Source organism: Hemitrygon akajei, chromosome 13 (genome assembly GCF_048418815.1).
Source record: "Hemitrygon akajei chromosome 13, sHemAka1.3, whole genome shotgun sequence".
Lineage (NCBI taxonomy): Eukaryota > Metazoa > Chordata > Chondrichthyes > Myliobatiformes > Dasyatidae > Hemitrygon > Hemitrygon akajei.
This window is the reverse complement of record NC_133136.1, coordinates 64,556,220-64,578,040: the sequence shown is the minus strand read 5'-3', so window position 1 is coordinate 64,578,040 and position 21,821 is coordinate 64,556,220. Positions and strand designations below refer to the sequence as shown.

General features: G+C 38.2%; 1 protein-coding gene across 1 annotated transcript in view; it reads right to left on the bottom strand.

The window, feature by feature from the left end:
- Positions 1 to 8,597: 8,597 nt before the first annotated feature.
- smim14 (small integral membrane protein 14) overlaps positions 8,598 to 21,821 on the bottom strand; it is a 47,878-nt gene continuing 34,654 nt past the window's right edge. Inside the window, exons 3-5 of the mRNA XM_073064816.1 lie at positions 19,418 to 19,466; positions 15,501 to 15,649; positions 8,598 to 12,799 (exon numbers count right to left, since the gene is read on the bottom strand). Coding sequence (XP_072920917.1) covers positions 12,761 to 12,799; positions 15,501 to 15,649; positions 19,418 to 19,466 — 237 coding nt within the window. The 3' untranslated portion in view covers positions 8,598 to 12,760. The remainder of the gene's footprint in view (positions 12,800 to 15,500; positions 15,650 to 19,417; positions 19,467 to 21,821) is intronic.

Below are 21,821 nucleotides of genomic sequence, written 5' to 3'. Positions count from 1 at the left end.
CCTGTCCTATCAGATTCCTTCGTCTCTAGCCCTTTACCTTTCCCACCACTTGGCTTCACCTTCTGGCTAACCTTCTCCTCCCCCACTTTTTTATTCTGGCATCTTTCCCCTTCCTTTCCAATCCTGAAGAAGGGTCTAGGCCCGAAATATCAACTGTTCATTTCCATAGATGCTGCCTGACCTGCTGAGTTCCTCCAGCATTTTGTGTCTGTTGCTTTGGATTTCCAGCATATGCAGAATTTCTTGTGTTTATGATCTAGCCTTGGTATTTCCTCTAGGCCAGGGCTGGCAAATCTTTTTGGCAATAATATTCTGGAAAAACTATTACGCGTGCCACAGTAATTTTAGTAGGAATTATCATTGATTCATAAATTAGTAGCAATAATTATGGACTTTTAAGGAAAAAGGATGAGTACTGTTGTTTGTGTTGTTTTATTATTAGTAAAATTATAAGAGACATTGAAATACATGAAACATTTTACAAAACCTGTTCAGAAGTGATTAATATTAATCTTTTAAAAAGACAATTGAAAAAGAGCATCATTTCTAAATAGTGTTATTGTAACCTTTTACTATCCAAATACTGATATGTACACTATTTTAAAATATATCATCCAACGTCATTTGTTCTTGCAACTGTCTAGCTTGGCACCAAGCTGGTGTGAGACATTTCTGTGAAAACATCTCATTGCTCTCAGGATTTAAAAAAACATTTGTTGCTTTATTTGGCAGTAAAGAGAATCATTATAGATGGGGTTTGAAGAATTGAGGGGCATTGCATGTCACGCACTAACAAAATATTTTGCGTGTGTCATCTTGGGTATGTCATCCCAACTCTAGCTATATATTTTGGTACATTTACACCTATCACTATCTCAGAACACCCCAAAAGTCAATGCACTGATGTTGTAATGGATTGAACTCTGGTAGCTAATTTGCATATGGCAGACAGTCTATGCCACAGAAATAGCCTACTTGACCCAAGGGGTCACTACTGGTGTAGTTGGAGTTTCCTTTCACCCCACTTCACCCAACTCTGTCAACATGTTGTTTTACTCCTTTCTCTCTCATGAATTTCCTCTTGAACACAGTATGTTTTGCCTCAATTGTTCAATATGGTTGCAAGTTTCATATTCTAACCCAGGGGTGTCAAACTCATTTTAGGTCACGGGCCGGATTGAGCAAAATGCAGCTTCATGTGGGCCGGATCAGTCGGACGCGTGCGAACGCAGCTTCCGTTGCCTCCGTTTTTTCAGCCTGCTCTCATGTGTCTCAGTCTCTGCTATAACTACAAAGTGTTTCACTTTACAAATTCCGTTTCTTATGAAGAAGACTGCCGAGCAAGACTGCCGAATAAACACTAAAAACCCTGAAAACCTGGTACCTGAATAAACTCAGCATTAGCCATATCATACGCCATAGGCGCTTCGATTACTGGGGCCAGCTTTAATAGTAATTAGATATTATCTCGCGGGCCAAAGATAATTCCACCGCGGGCCGGATTTGGCCCGCGGGCCTTGAGTTTGACATATATGTTCTAACCACTATCTCCTGAATTTGATAATGACTATCAATACTTATTGCCCCATTTGTTATTTCTCATAATTTTTACAGACACAAATTGTATCATTATAATCATTTATTTTTGCAGCTTCTCCAATTTCAGCTTACCTATGACACCTCCATTGCTTTCCAAAAAATATTTGATACAGGTTTGGCATTGCTTCTCTATTATTTTTGTTTCTTAGCTCTAGGAATCAACAGGTGTTTGGCACAAACAGGAGAAAATCTGCAGATGTTGGAAATCCAAGTAACACACACAGCATGCTGGAGGAACTCGGCAGGCCAGGCAGCGTCTGTAGAAAAAGTACAGTTGACGTTTCAGGCCAAAACCCCCCGGCTCGAAACGTCGACAGTACTTTTTTCTATAGATACTACCTCGCCTGCTGAGTTCCTCCAGCATTTTTTGTGTGTTAACAGGTGTTTGGTTTTGTATTCTGATCTTATTGATCTGCGCATTACCTCCAATGATCTCTATCTCAATTCAGTCTATACATCTGTCTAACACTCTCCAAAACATAAGTGGCCTTCTTGTTCATCTTCACACACAGTATGTTGAAGATTATTCAGCAATTACATACTCAGTATTAAAGCCTGTAACTCCGCCATGGGTGGAGAGGGAGGAGGTTGGGCATGGGGCTATCAGCCCCATCCCGTATAAACCCAGAGCTACAGAAACACTAACAAAAGCTCCAACGACTTCATCCCTGGGAGAGGAAGGACACTTGTTTAGAAGACGTATTAAGTCCTATGGTGAAAGCAATCAATCTTTGGCCTGGACAGAGTGCTTTAGCAAGCTGCTTTCAGTGAAGTGGCCTATGCCCCAGCTGGGGTGTTTTTGCTTTGGAAGAATTAAAGATTGGAATAAATGATTAGCTTACCTATTTTTATGATTATGGTTTAAGGATAATATTGGTCAGAGAGTCTGTAAATATTTCAATGGAAGGGTGGATAAAACCATTGTAGTATCTCATCTACAGAAGTTCAACATTCTGTTAGCACTACATGGTCTCGATAATGTACTCTGGTCTGTTGTCAGACCTTTCCACTTTTTTCAACTATGTATTTTTAAAATAGTATTAGCATTTCTATCTCATTGTGTATAGATTTGTGGGTCAGAGAGATATAACATCTATTTCTCCACTCTATTAATCTCACTTTAGCCTTTTGCTGTCACCTGAACTGACTTCAACTTATTGCTGTATAACTTGAGAAAACCAGAAGCATCATAATTGTACATACCAATACCAGCACCCATCAGACATTTTATTTTCTCCATCTTAAAGAACAATTGTTTATGTGGTTGTTATCTCAGTGTCAACTGTTACTGAGTCAGGCAATTCCAATTTTAAAACATCTTTTAGCTATCACCTTCTTCGAGTAAGTTTTTCCCCCCCAAAATAGACTATTCTACTATAGATGGCTACTAATGTGATGGCAATTCATAAGGTACATTAAGGAACCATTAAAGCACTTCATGGTTTGGTATACAAAAATGACTCACTGCTGGGCAAATTAAATGGCATGACCAAATCATCAAAAATAGTTTTATTTTCTTAAGGGTGGAGCAGTGTTGAGAAATAATCAATTGCTTTATTAAAAAATCCCAATCATTGATTAAGTGACTTGCCAGATATACTGAAGGTAGTGCCTTTGCACTTCATTTATTAGATAATTTAGTCTAATTTTATTTGCTTTGGTTTGGTTTATACAATCAATTATAGATACCATTACGTTCTTAATGCATTTGTTCCAGGTCAGTATGCAGTAGAGGATTGTATATTCTTTGAAACATTTTCAGGCGTCTTCTGCAATGTACTTGATATGCAACAAATATCCATACAGAAGAAATAACGTGATTATTTTTATTCCATTTTCTTATCACATGGAATACTATTTTATCCTTAATTTTAACTCTCAATAGAAGACTGAAAATCAATCTGTTCAGCTTGTCAATGATCCCTTTCAACAAAAGGTAAATACATTCATCAGAGACTGTATCTTCCACTTGAATTGCTAAACGTAACTGTTATCAGGTGAGTGACAATGTGCACTGGTACCAGTGTTTGCCATGCTCAAAAGCAGCTAACTTACTCCGTGTCAGAAGATTGTGGAATTGGATTTGAATGCAAATGAAAGACACATGATCCAGCCTGACACTGCTGCAATGCCTAAGGCTAATTCCACTTTCAGACTTGCCACACTTCTTTTTAAAAAAAGGGCAGCATGGTAGTGCAGTGGTTGGTGTAACTCTATTACAGTGCCATCCATTAGCAATCAGTGTTCAATTCCTAATGCTGTCTGTAAGGAGTTTCTGTTTTCTAGCACAACTGTGTGGATTTCCTCCAGGTTCTTTGGTTTCCTCCCACATTCCAAAGAAATACAGGTTAGGGTTAGTAAGTTGTGGCTATGCTATGTTTCCATGGCGACACTTGCGGGTTGCCCCCAGCGTATATTTGGACTGTGGTTGTCGTTGACGCAAATGATACATTCCACTATATGTTTCGATGTCTGATGTCTAGGTGATAAATAATAATGCTAATCTTTTCAGAAGAATGTTAAATTAAGATCTTAAGCACTCTTAGCTGGATAAAAGAATCACTTGTCACTATTGTGTTGTAATACAGATGTACATTTTTAGCAGTGGTACAAGTCTGTACAGTATTTCTGCATACCTTTGTGTATTTCTGAAGGCAGAAATTAGTTGTTGCATTTCTCAGATTACAACAGTAACTATACTTCAAAAGTATTTCATTGGCTAGATTTGGATGTCACGGTCTTGTGAAATAGTCTTTCCTTTTTTTAAATTTTTTTATTAGTTTTTCAAAACATTTTACAAATTTAAAAACCCCAAATCCCAATGAGGAGCATTAATACAGTGCAAAATTAAGCATACAATAACAATATGCTACAAAGGAAGAGAATTTAACAAAAAAGCACCTAAATTAAAGACAAGTAAGCTTAGTATCCTCCCCAAGCCCCCCAACACAAGAAAAAAACAACTCCAGACCGACCACAACACAATATAGAGAGTATGTCAGGACAGTCAAACTCCCAGACTGTGAATACACTTAGCAACAGAGGATAATAATGCCTACTACCAGAAAAAAAAGGGAGCTGAAAGCAAGGGACCGAAAAGAAGAAAAAAAAAGAAAAAAAAACCCTAGTCAAGAGGAAGGTTATGAAAGTACTCGATAAAAGGTCCCCAGACCTTATGGAACTTTAGATCTGAATTAAGAACTGAGTAATGAATTTTTTCGAGGTCCAAGCAGGCCATAATGTCGTTAAGCCATTGCGCATGAGTGGGTGGGGCAACATCTCTCCATCTAAGGAGGATCAAGCGTCTAGCCAGGAGAGAGGCAAAGGATAGTATTCAGCATTTGGTCGGACCCAGACGTAAATCTGTCTCGCCTCAAAAACCGAACAGAGCAATTAAGGGGTTTGGTTCTAGGTGCTGATTCAGAATACACGATAACGTAGTGTAGTGTCTTTCCAGAATTTCTCCAAGCTAGGACAGAACCAGTACATATGGATGAGAGAGGCCACGCCCCTCTTGCATTTATCACAGAGCGGACTAATGCCAGGGTAGAATTGAGATAGTTTAGATTTAGACATATGGGTTCTATGAACAATCTTAAACTGTAAAAGGCAATGGCGAGCACAAAGAGAGGTTGAGTTAACCGATTTGAGAACTGAGTCCCAGCTCTCCTCGGATAAGGAGATATTTAAATCCTGCTCCCAGGCCATTTTAATTTTATCCACAGGGGCCCGTCGTAAGGCTGCTAGCTTATCTCGGATAATTGAAATTAAACCTTTACCTAGTGGATTAATGGAGAGAAATAGGTCCATAGCATTTTTCGCAGGTATTTCAGGAAAGTTAGGAATTAAAGGAGCAATAAAGTGTCGGATTTGGAGATATCTGAAAAAATGAGCGTTAGGCAGGTTGAACTTAACAGAGAGCTGCTGAAAAGCGAAGCGATTATCAATGAAAAGATCTTCAAAATGTCTAATGCCCTTCCTATACCAAACATGGAATGCTGAATTGTACGTAGTAGGTAAAAAAAGGTGATTATGTGCAACAGGGCTGGAAACTGAAAACCCCTGGAAACCATAGCATTTCCTGAACTGAGCCCATATATGCAAAGTGTGTCTAACAAGAGGATTAGCTATTGATCTGGGCAGACTACTAGGGAGTGCAGAGATCGGAAATTCTTTAGTGGAGCTCAACTCCATTGCCACCCAGTTAGGGCACTCGGGTTGGCCGTGGAAGAAAGACCAAAAGGTAGCACAACGTATATTAGCTGCCCAATAATATAAGCGAAAGTTAGGTAAAGCCATGCCACCCTCTTTTTTTAGATTTTTGGAGATGGATTTTATTAATTCTAGAGTGCTTATTCTGCCACAGATATGACAAAATAATAGAGTCTAAGGAATCAAAAAAAGATTTAGGAATAAAAATTGGGTTAGATTGAAATAAGTATAAAAATTTGGGGAGAACATACATTTTAACAACATTAATACGACCTACCAAAGACATAGATAGAGGTGACCATTGTACCAGACTCTGTTTTATAGCATATGAAAGATTGGCAAAGTTTTCACGAAAGAGATCTTTAAACTTCCTTGTGACTGTAATTCCAAGATAAGTAAATTGATTATGGACTACTTTAAAAGGGAGATCACGAAATGTTAGTTCTTGTTCTTCTTTATTAATTGGGAAAAGTTCACTCTTATGTAGATTAAGTTTATAGCCAGAGATCTGGCTAAACTGGTCAAGAAGTGAAAACATTAGAGGTAAGGATGTAGACGGATTTGAGAGAAAGAGTGAAATAGTCTTTCCTAATGTGCCAGGTAAGAAAATCAAAAGAATACAACCACCCTGAAATATGTACAGCAGGTACATCTTAAATGCTTAAACTGATGAGCAAATGCTGAATTCAGCTCAATTCCCTGAAATAGAAAATATTTTATGGCATCAGCCCATGAAATAACTTGATAAAGAAAAAAGGTTTGCAGAAATTATAATTTGTATAATTCATTCCACGTCTAACCTAAAGGATAATTCTTCCCTGATAATACCCCTTCAAAAACAGAATTAAACTAAAGTTAGACAGATGGACAACTTGAATTTAATTGAGACTTATAAGCTGATAAAGTCATGTTCTTTTGTGTATTGCTTTTGTTTTGTAGCTTTTAGGCTGTTTTGTTCACGGTAGTTCTAATTGTCCTATGGCTGTGTGCTACTCGCAGCGCTAAAATAACGACACGGAGTCGGTAAACTGCAGTCAAAGTTAAAGTTTATTCGAACTTCACAGCCTTGCTTTAAAGCCTCCCTCCATCCGCCCTCCCCCGCGCGGATGCTTCGAGAGGCATGTACTGACACCCCCTCAGGCTTTCTCCCTTTGTTGAGGACCTAGCCTTTGTGCCTGCACGCTGGCTAATTGTGAGCCGGTTCGAGTGTGCTAGTAAGTGGGTCGCCACAGTCCCGCATTATCCCATCAACTATGTGACTTGTTTGCAGCTTATCCTCACAACTCTGGCTTCATCGTCTCAGGGATATTCTTTGTCCCATTCACTTCCCACCTCCCTTGACTGCAACTTAAAACCAATTTTTTTCTCCTATTCCCAGTCCTTACAAAGAGACTTTGAACTAGAACAGTAAATGCATTTCTCTTTCCAGAGGCAGCCCGACCTGAGTATCTCCAATATTTTAGTCCAGTATCATTCTGGTAAATCTTCGTTGCATCCTATCCAATATAAACTTCCTGGAATTAATTGGCCAGAGTCAAATATTGTGCTCCCAATGGGAATTAACCAGAACTCATCAGCCTTTTGCATTAATTTCTTGTCCCTGTCCAAGCAGCTGATGATTTTACAATTCCACAGTCAAACATGAATAACACAGAATGCATGTACAGAATATGTCATCATTTCAAGGCAATAATGGAGCAGGTGTTACTACTTCCCAAATGACTGGCTGCTTTGAATTAATTCTACTCAATTTATGCCAAAAAAACTCTGGACTCCAGTGATACTGACAAATATTAAAATTTGTCAGCATTCATTAATTATATTTGTGTTTTCTTTCAATTGATACTGAAAATTGCTATTATCACAGAAAAGAGAAAGATTAGCTTTATTTGTCACATGTGCAGTATAAATATGCTGTGTCAATGACCAACACCGTCTGAGGATGTGATGGAGAGAACTCTCAAGTGTCACAATGCTTCTGGCACTGACACAGCATGCCCACAACTTACTAACCAATACACCTTTGAATATAGGAAACCCAGATGATCATGGGGAGAATGTACAAACTCTTTACAGACAGTGGCATGAATTGAATCCATGTCACTGGTGTCATAAATCATAATGCTAACTGCTATCATGCTAACATGCCATGCAGGCATGATCAACACACTCACTTGAAGGCTTCAGCCACAACTTATGCATTTGCAATTTATGAAATTACCATGGGCAAAAAAAATGTTAGTATTTTAAATCATTTCTACAACAAGGGAATTTTTTGATTTCAACAAGAATTTCAGCAAGTTTGTCCTTTTTTTTTTGTAATGGCAGGTGACTAACCTCCAGTATATGTAGTTGGTATTTTTAAATTTTCCATTTAACATTCTGACTGATTACATCTTCCAGTCACTGACATGCTCATGGATACATGCCACATCCCCTTCAGATAAAGATCACAACGTATGTTTTACACAAAACCTAATATAGGATTGCTAGTATTATTCTTTATTGGCAAAATGAAAAACAAGTGTGCTCTGACACTAATTTAAACTATGTTTTTGAATTGCCAAACTTGCTTCAAACTATCAAATGAATGAGTTAAAAAAGTATTTAAAATTAAAGTCAATATACACATTAAATAGGTCACACATAACCGGGAAGATCACATAGATGAAAGTTACTACCTCTTAAAGGTCAATAATAGTAGCTAGATTTTATTGTAAATTAAATGGTTGAAACAGGTTTCTGTCTTTATGCACTTTAAACAAAAAATACAATTAATTCCGTGCTTATAACCATATAAACCTTTAATAGAACAAAAAAGTGCAAAATAGAAGCCATCATCCCAGTGACAATTCCTTAAAGTTTAAAAAAAGCCTTGAATGGCACCAATTACAGTACATAAGCAGAAATCAAGAGTCTTACAACTATTTTACATAAATTTAACATGACAGCAACTTTTTATTGACATATTTAGAAATCTAATTTACAGCATTTTGGAAAAGAAAGCAATGCATCCCATAACTTGTGACAGCAATAAAAATAATATTGCAAATTTGCCAAAGTCCATATTACCGTTTTACTTTTCGTTTTGTATCATTTCATCTTTTGTGGCCAAGAAGTTTGGCAGCCAACTTCTGTTTTCGCACTCTTCCTTGTATGATTGCACCTGGCCTACGTTTGGTTTCTGGCTCCACAGTAGTTTACAAGCTTAAATGTAATTTTATTTTGCATTAGGTTTGATGACATAACTCCCCTTCAATTGTTCCCAAATGGTTCTAGTCCAGTGTGGATATTAGGCATGGAGACAGAAAGGACATGAATCATAAACCCTAGTCATGGATAAACCTTTATAACAAAATAGATCAGTGGGAATGTTTTAATTAACAATGTATTCCTTTAAATTAAAAGTAGCAATGAAAACTATCCAAACAAAATATCCTTATGTATACATAGATGATATTACTCTCCATATTAACAGTGGAATTATTTTCCCCTTGATTAAAATGAAAAAACATTTGACACAGACTTTTATGGAAAACAATTGATTATGTCTCAGTTACTTGTATGTTAATCATAGGTCATTTTGTTTGATAACAATTCTAATCTTAGAGATTTTCTTTCTAGCACCACAAATTTACACTGGCAAACTGATTCAGAAGTGATGCTGCAACAAAATAACCCTTCAATAATGTTCAAAAGGTTAAAAAGAACTACAAGGAGCATTGCTATTCAATGAAATTGGCCAACCTAATAGCACAAGAACAAATTTAAAGTGATTTAATTGAGAAAACAGTGAAAATTTGTATTTGTAATATTTGTCATTGAAACAGCAATTGTTGTCTCCCCCTTTCACTGTGGAAAGAGCAATATCTATCTCTCCCTTGTCAGTGAGAAAGAGCCTAAGGGATGTTGAAATGCTGTGAGTTTTTGTTTGGGCTGTAGACCATTGTCTCTCTTGAGGGCTTTATTGTTGTTTGCATGGTGGGTGCTGGGAATGATAATGCTTTCTGCTAGAATAAGTGGGGGGGGGAGGGGAGAGAATTGAAATTGCTTGCTGCATCTTCTGCATGGGAAGGGTAGGGGGCTTTGGGATTCTTACATTTTTTTCCCCATCGTTCATTCTTCTGTTTTGTGTGTCTACGGAGAGTGAGAATTTCAGGTTGTATACCGTATACATTCTCTGATATTAAATGGAAGCATTGAACCATTAAAATATTGGTTTTCATTCCCATCTGAGCAAATGACATAGAAGGTAAAGTTCTATAGGAGGAAAAATATAAAATATAAGAAGCAGAAGTGGTGAATCAATCTGGACATAATTTATAGCTGTTAGGGCCAGATGTTACATCAATTCAATTTTACTATTCATATAGATCAAAACATTTAAGGATAGATATTACTTTATTTTCCCAGATTGATTTAAATAGCAAAGTTTACTTGTCAACCAATTGGAGCAAAATTTATTTTGGTAAAAGTTGATCAATAGCAATGAATTCTCCTCACCATATCACTCTACAGGTTAAACTCTAGCTACCTTTCCATAGGCAATTAAATTTTGTTTGGTATTCTGAATCTACTGATTTAAGAAATCAATAACTTAACATTAGGGAAATCACAAGTGAAAAGTTTGTAATTTAATGAAAAGAACAAATTCCTCATTATGGTACATGTCCACATTCCACTGTCTGAAGAAATTCAAAAGGTGGAGGATGTCCCACTGTTTGACAAATAGTGATTGGCTACAAACCTAGACATGGACTTCTATAATCCGTTATGAATACTGAAACCTTCTTTGGTAAGGTTTATATTTATTTTCCCCCCACACCACATTTTGCTAGGTCATTTATATGTTTTACAAAATGTAGCATTGAAAAGCATTTTAATAAGTCTCAAAAATAAGGGAGTTTCATTAATAATTCTACATTTTCTACCAAAATGTCAATGTCATATGGAGACTGTTCTACTGATCAACTGAAAAATAGGCAACTTCAACAAAGCCATAACATTTAAATTTTCTTCAGTTTTAACATTACTTATCAGTCTTAGTGCCGATACTGCAGAGATATTTCCACTGGTGGCAGTTTGTTTTTCAGTAATTTGCCTCAACATGCAGTACCCAACTGTTGGTGAATGTACTTTGGTTAATCACCCTCAAGGATTATCCAAGCCAAGCCCAACTTTGCCCTTCACAATATATAGTGGTAATTCTATATAATGACTTTGTTCTTCTTCACTCATGAGAGTTCTGTCCAATTGTAGCAACCCTGTCCCTAAATTGGCTGAAATATGTTTCTGCAGTACAGTCCATGGACTGAGCTTTGCTGACTTGAGGCACTAAGAGATAGAGATTACCTCAAGAGTTTTCAATTTTTCAATGCACAATCTATTAAAGACAGTGGTACACTCAATCAGAAAGGAGTACTAATAGAGCTACTCAATTAATGAAAATGGTGGTGGTGGTGGTGGGGGGTAAATATCAGCATTATTCCAAACTAAGATAATGTGAATTTACATGATCTAGTATGCTTGCATCCAAGCAGGTTGATCAATTCCACAAGATGAAATTGAGTACAAAGAAGTTTCTTATTTTCCTTCCTGTTCCTGGGGCTTCACCTATGTAATACTATATTTTAGGAATGTACAAGTGGAGCTCCGATTATCATTAGATTTGCTAAACTGCCCATATTATGCATTTTATAACAATACTCATAAAAGACACAGAGCTGAATAAGGAATTGTGGCCATGAGTTAAGTGCTACTGCTCCACATTCATCATACATTAGTCTTTCAACTGGAACCATTCATTCATATAAAATCAAAAGTACCATTCTCAAATGCCCACAATTATGTAAATGATGAAGAAAGATATTTCACACACACATTTTAAAGCCTAACTCAGGCATTGCTTCCTTAGTGCAAAGATTTTCTGTTATACAACACAATCTGAATAGACACAGCAACAATCCTTTCATACAATGAATAGGTACTACTGTACAATTACTTTTGAGTCTAATGTGTAATAAAATTCTCAGGTCTTGGTCAAATGTTATGTGAGAAACATCATGGTAGAGAAGTCTTTCCCTGGAATTAGGATTAAGGCAATCAGATTGCCTTCTAACAGAACATTATAAATTGGCATTTAAATAGAGAGCAATATTGGCACTGGAGTCGCAAAGAATTCAGTAGTGCACCCTAGCGAATGAAGGATGCTGGTGTACAATAAAATAATACATATGCAATATCAATTGGCACTAGTATACATCATACTGAATTATGAATACCAGAACATTTAAATGAAACATACTGATAAGCCAAAAGGTATATGGAATGTACTGCACTGTATAGAAAGGAAATAAGAATTTCCAAAACGTCTGCATGTTACAGAAAAGGATTTTAAAATAACTACTTCAAACAAGTTACAGCTAAAACCTACTGGCATCAAAATCTTAATGGAGCAGTCAAAACAATACAATAATGCGCAAGCCACTTCTTGACCAATTACCATCCAAAAACAGGCATAAATAAAAGTTAATATTATAACCTTATTAGGGAAAAGTACAAATGATTTGGATAACCTGCTAGCACTGTACCCCAGTGTCAGGTACAGTGACAGAAGTAATAGTGATCTATCCCATGATCCCTGTACTTTTCATGTACAATGTTACTAACAAAGCTGGCAGGGATCAGTGTAGGAATGTGCATCTTTCCCAATCGATTTGTAACAGAAAATGTGTCCATTTGTCTAAAATGTAAGAGTTTAATTTTTTAAGTAGTGCAATTAACTGTTCAACTATTGTAATAACTATATTGGGAATATTGATTTTTTATGAAAATATTGGTAAAATATATATCAGTAAACTAACTGTTTTGAGAATATTTCAGGCCACAGTTATTGGTTTGGTCGGTTGGTTTCTTAGCTGGTAATGATAAGAAATCCACTTCCATAAATCTAATCCACTGGAGGAGCAGGAGGTTCTTGCCTTGGATTCTGAAAAATAAATCAAATGGCATTAAGTACAAATCATAACCAATACTAGTTCATTTGTGTATGTTCACAGTATGCCATTCGGGTTCAACTGGGTTCATAAATAAATACATAATGAAGGAATTGCAATGTGCAAGTGGAATAAATTGATCTATAATTACCTGTTCTTGTAATATCACAGAATTACAAAAAAAAGACTTTCCTAGTTAAACTAAGTAAACAAAGATACAATTGCTCACTGTTGACTTTGAAGGGATACAATCCAGCTTTTCTGATGTACAACAAACTGAAACAAGTCAGATTAAAGCAAAGATGAAACAAGGAAACAAGAACTAACTTCCAAGTCATTACAATGATCAACCAGCAAAATGGCTACATAATGGATTAAAATACAGTGCAAAGTATTTGATATCCTGTGTGAGCCAACTACAAATTAAATCCACAAAAATTCCAGTGTTACGAATGTGGAGCAACTCTGAGGGGCCGAAGGGTGCAAAGTCGCCCCCCTCCTTTTTGAGAATCGCAAGATCACTATTATTTCGGGTCTGAGACCCAGGAAATGAGAGAGATACACAGCATGTCAGGAAATGAGAGCGAGAGATGCAGAATACACAACCAGGTGGAATGTCTCCTGACATAAGCGGAACGGAACCACTGATTACTGCTATTGTCTCTTGGAGAAGGAATTGTGTATTGAGTACTGTACTATTCATTGAAACCCCTCAGGGGACAACCAGAGTGGTCTGGTTGAGGGATTGCATCATCCCAACCTGATTGACATCTGAGACCCCGTGAGTGAGGATAGAAGAGGGGTCTGGGGAACACCCCTTAGACACACCAGCAGAAACGCTAGAAATCCAGTGACAGCGTTTTATAGCGAAGCCGGTGAGAGCTCGTGTGTGTCCTCCCTTGCCTGGGTGGCGGGCTCATCATGGAAGAACGGTTTAGCTAAAGGAGAGGTCACACTTGAACGGCCACAACAACGAGACACCGACGGATCGAAATCATAAAGGAAAGTTGGCAAGTTTTTCTCTATCTCTCTCTCTCCCCAACAATTGCAACCCAGCGACAAACAAACGACGGCAGCCTGTGTGAACTGCAGCGAACTTTATATTTCCATCGGACAATTCATTATCCCCTAGACAACGATAGAGCTTATTTCTTATTGATTATTATTATACCCCGCATTTTAGGTTTAGTATTGACGACGTATATTATCTGTATATTTGCATTGATATTATTTTTGTGTATTTTTACTAATAAATACTGTTTAAAAATAGTATCATCAGACTCCAACGGACGTCTCTATCTTTGCTGGTAAGTAACCCAGTTACGGGGTTCATAACACCAGTACTTTTTGAACCACCTCCTGACCAAATGGGTGAATAAATACAGAAATATGCATTTTCTGATGAAACACTCAGTTGTTGAAATGATTCTGGATGTAACACTTGGTGGAACAGCAATGCTGCTCTAGGCCTTCATTATTGGTGCCAACCCACATTTGCTCTCTCCTGATTATATTTTGAAACAACCTTTATTCCTGATGTTCCTTGGGCTATCAACATTATTTTGGCCTCTCTCCCATCAATTTTGCTACTGATAAATCCTCAGCCATCTCTTTCCTGTCTCCAAAAGTGATTACTCTAATATAATTGTGGCCAAGCAGACTCATTCTACTTTCCATAAATCCTAAATAATTCACAATATGTGCCAGTGTATCCCAATTTGCATCAAGTTCCATTCATCTGTACCTTACTTGCTTGCTGACCTACGAAGGGTCCAGAGTGCCTTTTCAACTACTCACGTGGCTTTATCCCAACAGTGTTTTATGACATCTAATTTCTTCCTTGACACATACCCAATTTTATTTGCTCCATTAAATGGCTGTGTTCCTTTAGCCACCAAGGCTTACAGCTCTGGAATTTCCTTCCTAATTTGTGGCCTGTAGACTCAGCCAGCTCCATCATAGGGACATGTCTTACCCACCACTGATGCCATCTTCAAGAGGTGGTCACTCGAGAAGGTGGCATTCATTATTAAGCACCCTCAGCATCTGGAACATGTCCTCTTCTCATTAATACCATCAGGGAGAAGGCACAGGAGCCCTGAAGGCACACACTCAGCTACAGGAACAGCTTCTTCCACTCTGCCCTCAGATTTCCCCAGTGGTCCATGAATCATGAACAGTACCTCGCTATTCCTCTTTTGTACTATTTACTTGTTTCTTGTAACTTACAGTAATATTTTTACATTCTGCGTCGTTCTGCTGCCACAAAAAAAATTCATGACATGTCAGTGATAATAAACCTGATCTTGATTCTAACATCTCCCCACTTGCACTCGTGTTATATTAAGTTTTGATAATGGTCTTGCAAAGCACGTTGGAACATTCAATTACTTTAAAGATGTTTCATAAATGCAAGGCGTTGTGCTTTATATCTGAAGATTGATGTGGCAAATTCCCCGTCCTGGCCACCTAATGATCAGGACAAATGATCAACACCGGAATATGGGGCAACTTTGTTTATCAGATTCAGAATCATTGCTATTGAATAACAAACATGGAATTAAAACATCAGATATATCCAGAAAATATAATAACGTACTAGCTAATGCAGTTGTGATTTGTCCAACTTAATGTTTCGGAAGAGACGTACATTTTAAACTTTGCTGTTGTGCAAGTAAAGCTTTACCAACTTACATTGTGTGGCCCTTGTGATTTGCCACCTGTTGGATATCCTCTCAGGCTAGCAGGTCTCATCAGGAACAACACAAGGGCAATGATTATCCAAGCCATCATAATCATAGAAAATGTTAGACCGCCGTCATTGGTAGAGTTTGGTCCAGGCACTGGAGAGAAAGAATGGATCTTGAAATTACTGTGCCAAAAGATGTTATGAGGCAGTTTAATCTAATCAGCACCGGGAAAATAAAGTAAGGTCACGTGCAACATTGGTCTGCATCCTTTTTGATGTTACTTCCAATTGAAGACAAAGAAAAATTATTTTGGTTAGGGTATAAAGTGGTGTTTCACCCAATCTTGTACAGTGTTTTTTTTGTTCACCCAGCAAATTAATTTAAAATTATTCCCAAAGTTTTTAATCAGAATTGTGTGTGCAGGCTTGTATATAGGGGTGAGAAAATACTGAATTATTTACATCAAGTACATAGTTTCCAAGTTTATCTTGTTTGAAAAAATAATGAAGAGGCTTCACAGGCCTAAGTTGACTTTACCCAATAAACTATGTTTACAGGAAGTGTAAACTCTATTTGTGGTTAAGCACATACAATAATATATCGTATGCAGTAAATCTCAAATATACATATGTACAGAGAGAATATACAGTCGGCCCTCCTTATCTGCAAGTTCCGCATGTGTGAATTCAACCAACCGCGAATTGAGAAAACCTGGAAGTGCTCTTCCAGCACTTGTTGTTCGAGCATTATTCGCCTCGTCTTGTTCATTCGCTACTTAGTTCCTGTGAAAAAATGGCTCCTAAAAAGCAATTAGGTGGTCAAAGCAATTCCTCAAAGGCTAAGAGGAAGTGTAAAGTGCTATCTCTCGCTGAGAAAGTAGAAATATTAGACCTTTTGAAAAGCCCTCAACCTCCACAGTTCCTCACTTTAGTATTATTGAGCCTCCTCCAAAGCGTCCTTATTCCCTAAACAAGACAGTGTAACAACTACTGTACAGGTGTTACAAGTTTTACTTGTCGTTTGATCATTGTTCACCTCGTGTCTCGTTCGTTCACTGCTTGTGTTGTGAGCAAGAGGAACATGTACAGTTTTTTTCTTGTCCATATTCCCTAAACATTACAGTACAACAACTATTTACATAGCATTTACATTGTATTAGGTATTGTAAGTAATCTAGAGATGATTTAAAGTATACGAGAGGACGTGCGTAGGTTATATGCAAATACTATGCCATTTTATATAAGGGACTTGAGCATCCACGTTTTTTGGTATCCGTGGGGGGGTCCTGGAACCAATCCCTCGCAGATGAGGAGGGCTGACTGTATAATATCCTGCACATCTGGTGAAATCTGGGGATCAATTTAGTTATACACAAGAGATTCTGCAGATGCTGGAAATCTTGAGCTACAGGTCAGGCTTCATCTATGAAGGGAAACGAACAGCTAACATCTTGGGCTGAGACTCTTCATCAGGACTTGAAAGGAAGGGAGTAGAAGGCAGAATAAAAAGGTGGGTGGGGTGGGGAAGGAGCACAAGCTGGCAGGTGACAGGCGACTCCAAATAAAAAAGGGAGGAAAGTGGGTGGGGGAGGGGTGGTGAAAGGAAATGAAGTGAGAAGCTTGGAGGTGATAGGTCGAAGAGGTAAAAGGCTGAAAAAGAAGGAATTTCATAGAAGAGGACAGTAGATGATGGAAGCCAGGGAACCAGAGGGAGGTGATGGGCATGTCATGAGGGAGTGAGAGGGCCACAAGATGAAGTAAATCAAAGATGGAGGGTGTGGAAAAGAAAAGAGAGTGGTTACTGCAAGTTACAGACATCAATGTTCATGCCATCAGGATGGAAACCACCAAGGTGGAATAGGAGGTGTTGCTTCGTCCTGACGAAGGGTCTCAGCCCGAAACGTTGACAGTGCTTCTCCTTATAGATGCTGCCTGGCCTGCTGTGTTCCACCAGCATTTTGTGTGTGTTGTTTGAATTTCCAGCATCTGCAGATTTCCTTGTGTTTGCTCACAAGGATCCTTGACTTGAAACATTAATGGTTTCCTTCCTCAGATATAGCCTGACCTGCTGAGTACTTCCAGCATGTATTTCCTTCCTAACTACATTAATTCATTCATGGCTGGCAATACAGCAAATTGAACCATAGAATCCTCACAATACTATGTATATTTTTGGGTCACTCAGAATGCATTCTTGTTTAAAACTTAGAAACATAGAAAATAGGAGAACGACTGGAAAATTGTCCCTTCAAATCTGCTCCACCATTCAACGTAATCAAGGCTTGTCATTCAAACTAAGTACTCTGTTCTACTTTTTTTAATACAAATCTAGATCCAAGAACAAGGTCTAAATCCTTGAAATATAGTTAATGATTTGGCTTCAATTGCCTTCTGTCATAAAAGTATTCCACATTTTCATCTCCCAGAAGGTGGTGAACATTTTCCTTGTCTCAATCTTAAATGGCTGACTCCTTCTCCTTAGACTATCACCTTTTGTCCTAGACTTCCCAGCCATTGGAGCATTCTTCCTGCAGCTAGGCTATGCAGTCCTATTATAATTCTTCAGATTTCTAGTGAGCATAACCTTAATTGACTCAACTCCCTTAATACATCAGTCCTGCCATCTTAGGAAATAGTCTCCAAAATCTTCACTGAATTTCTTCCATAGCAAGAACATCCTTCCTCAGATAGGAGATCAAAACTGCACAAAATACTCAAAGTATAGTTTCATCAAGGCTCTGTAATATTGCATCATGACATCACTGTTCCTATTCTCAAATCCTCTTGCTTTGAGGGCCAACATATAACTTGACTTCTTAATTGCCTTCAGTGGCTGGTGTACAAGGCCACCTAAGAGAAACCTCTCCATTTCTAATTCAGGTACGAAACTGCCTTCCTGCTCGTGGATTCTATACTCCTGTACTCTGAATTGAATACTAGTTAGAGATTCTTTCAAATGGCTTTTTCATGACTTTCCTATCAACTGCCTTGGAATATTATATTACAGTAAGAAAACTTCTAAAAAGCAAGCTGCTAATGTGGTGTTAGTGGTGGTGTAATCACTGTGTAAAGAACTTGACTATTTTTAATATTAAACATGAAACATTATGGTCTTAGGAAATAGAGTATTCAATGAACAGTCCAATAACTCCCAGGTCAGAATGATGTGGATTATGATTGTAGCCCAGTCTTCCAAATACATCAGGCTATGAGGTTGCTGCAAGTTTCATTTACTATATGTACAGTATCTATCTTACATTAATAGCAATACAGAGGTTTCCAGCTATAAAAGTTATTCAAATAACTATAATTTGTAATAGCGTTCCCTTTCAATACCATGAATTTACAAATAAAACACTATGTTTCAGTCAGTTACTTTTATGACTACAGAGTTTCTAAGGGGTTGCATATAACCTCACTTACTGAAATTTGACTTTGCACAAATTCTCCAAAAACATTTAATTCTCCAAAAACATTTTAAAGCATTTTTCCAGTTAACAGTAAGATTTTTCTTGGTTTTCGATAATGTCCTTATATAGTATATATTCCATTGGTTTTAATTTTGTGTAGTGGTTAGGGTGATAATTAAATGAAATGAAAGAATTACAGCAAGTTATATATAATAATATGTCTGGGTTACTATTGAAAATGCACGTTTCTGACTTACAGAGAAATGGAACTCTCACATAACCTGAGGACTGTTTGCACTCCTAGTAACTAACATATCAGCATCGGGAAAAGGGAAGATTCGAAGATTAAAGGCAACATTAGTAATTTGAAGTTCAAGGTTACCAATTCCTAACTGTAGCTGGATAATTTTTCAAGTTTTGTTCATGTGAATAACTGAAGATCATTGACTTTTCAAATGTGACTAAATATTGTAAAATTTTACCGATTGAATTAAAATGAAAACATTACTTACATTCTTGCAGACACTCATTGTCTGTGCAGTAAGATTGTGACTGTCGCAGCTGAAATACAAGAGAAAAGGCGGGGGGATAAAACTCATTTTATTTGCTCTCCTCTCTACTGTAGGTAGCTTATAACTATAATCAAAACCAATTCTATCTTATAACAAGGACTGCTGTAACTAGAGTGAGGGTTTCCAGAGGCTGTGCTGGGGGGGGGGGGGGGGGGGGGGGGGGGGCCCACACATTCCCGGCACCAACATAGCATGCCCACAATGCTCAGCAGAACAACACAACAAAACAGAACAAAGTTCAAAGTACATTTATTATCAAAGCATGTATACTATAGACAACCTTGTCTCATACAGGCAGCCACAAAACAAAGAAGCCCAATGGAACCCATTAAAAAAAAAACTGCCTACACCTAATGTGCAGAAAACAAAATAATAACACTCAGAACTGATGTTCACAAAAATCGGTTCATAACCATGAAGCCAGCTGATCCAGGAGCCCTTTAGTTGCAGGCTACAGTTCTAGTTTAGCACAGAGACGAGTAAACCTCATTGAGCAGTGAGCTGAAACTTGCCTCTAAGCTCTGACACTCTGACCTTTCCCAACCTTAAAAATGGCCAAATGGCAGGTTATTTCTCACTCTCAGAATTGGGCCCTGCCACTTCGATGCACTCTGAGGCCCTGGCACCTGCCACCTCGATTTGGCACATACTCAATCTTTCCAATGCGGCCTGGCATTAAAATCGGTCAAACATCGGCTTGCTCCTCGCTTTCGGGCCCAGGCCCTGCCGCCACAATTTGGCCCATACATGCCATGCTGTAACCATCCTGCACCTCAAAAACTTAAGTTTAGTTTGCAAAAATGCCAAGTTGTACAGGTGTTTTAAAAACTCCACTCTGAAAGGAAAGTTTAGAGTATTGATTGTAGTGATCGTTTTCAAGAAAAACTGTGATTAATGAAGTAATTATTAGTTTTTGTTTGCTGATAGCAAGTCATCACTGTGCTTCTCCAGCGCTATCTTAAACCAAGCAACAAACAACAACAGCAAAAATAAGCCCTGTTTCTTTCCTTCCACCCATGAAAATACAGTCCTTCAAGCCCAGGGCAGGATCTGGTGGACATGGACTCAGGCCTGCAGACACCAGGTTTCGACCTTCCAGTAGATTTGCAGAGATTCACAGACTCAGCTCTGCCAATGGGCCTCAACTTCTGATTTGACCCTCAGGCATTAATCACTGAACACTAGGCCTTGAACTGTTGACTTAGCCAATGACGGGACCACGAACCCTGGGCCTTGAATTCTGGTCTCACTATTTCATGAACCCAGGTCATCTGAACTCAATCCTCCTGCCCACATGAACTCTGACTCTGGAACCCACCAACAACTCACCGACCTGGGAGAGCCTCGTCCACTCTCTGCAAGTCTGGCATACGATCAAAGATGTCCCATGTCCACATCACTGGTCTTCAAATGTGGAGCGGAAACTTGAACTCTGGCCTGACCTCTAATTCCTCCACATCCCTGTCTCTAAACCCTAACCTAATCCCCAACTCCCCTTCCTGTCCCCAAAACCATCCTTAAAGCCTAAAAAAAAATTAAACAATTCAAAAGCAACTCACTCTGAGCTGGGACTCAAAAAGGGTTGTAGCTCAGCACCATCTTGGAAAGGACTCAAACTGAAAGTTGTAGAACAAGGAGAATTAGACTGCCAGGGATGGAGTGGAGCATGCCGCGGCGGCCAACGATCTGAGAGGGAGCTTAACTACAGAACTTTGGCAGTAATGAGGGGGTGGTGATTAGAAATGCTGGTATTTTAGCAATGCGCCAGTTAGTTTCAAGCCATTAAGCTGATGCCAAAACAAACTTCAACCAAACAGCTGAGACCAAAGGGAAGTTTTGCATATTGTATGTTGTTCCTGTGAATGCCAAACAGACTCATGCCCTGAATGTCACCTGTAGCGCTGACAGCAATTCTGGCCTCTGTCCTCTGGTGTGACCTGTAAATGACCTTCAAACTACAAAGGTTTCGGCACCTCTGGGTTAAACAGTCCATACCAATTACTATATTGGCAGGAAATGGTGAACCTACACAAGGCAAAACAATGAAGTACGGCGATAAAGTGACATATGGAAAAGGAATTTGAAAAGGCCTCAAAGGGATCAATGTCATTATATAAGTAGGAGCATAAAAAAAGAGAAATACTAAAGGTAACTTTGCACACATAATTTTTAGGCTAGTTACTGCATCACAGAAAGGACATTGAATCCTGGAGAAAGTACTTGGCATAGATTCATACACCAAGATAATGAAGAGATGGGTAATTACAGCATTAAAGAAAAGTTACTGAAACAATTTCCACAGAATAAGAGATGAACATGATTTTAAATTGAGTCAGTAACTCAA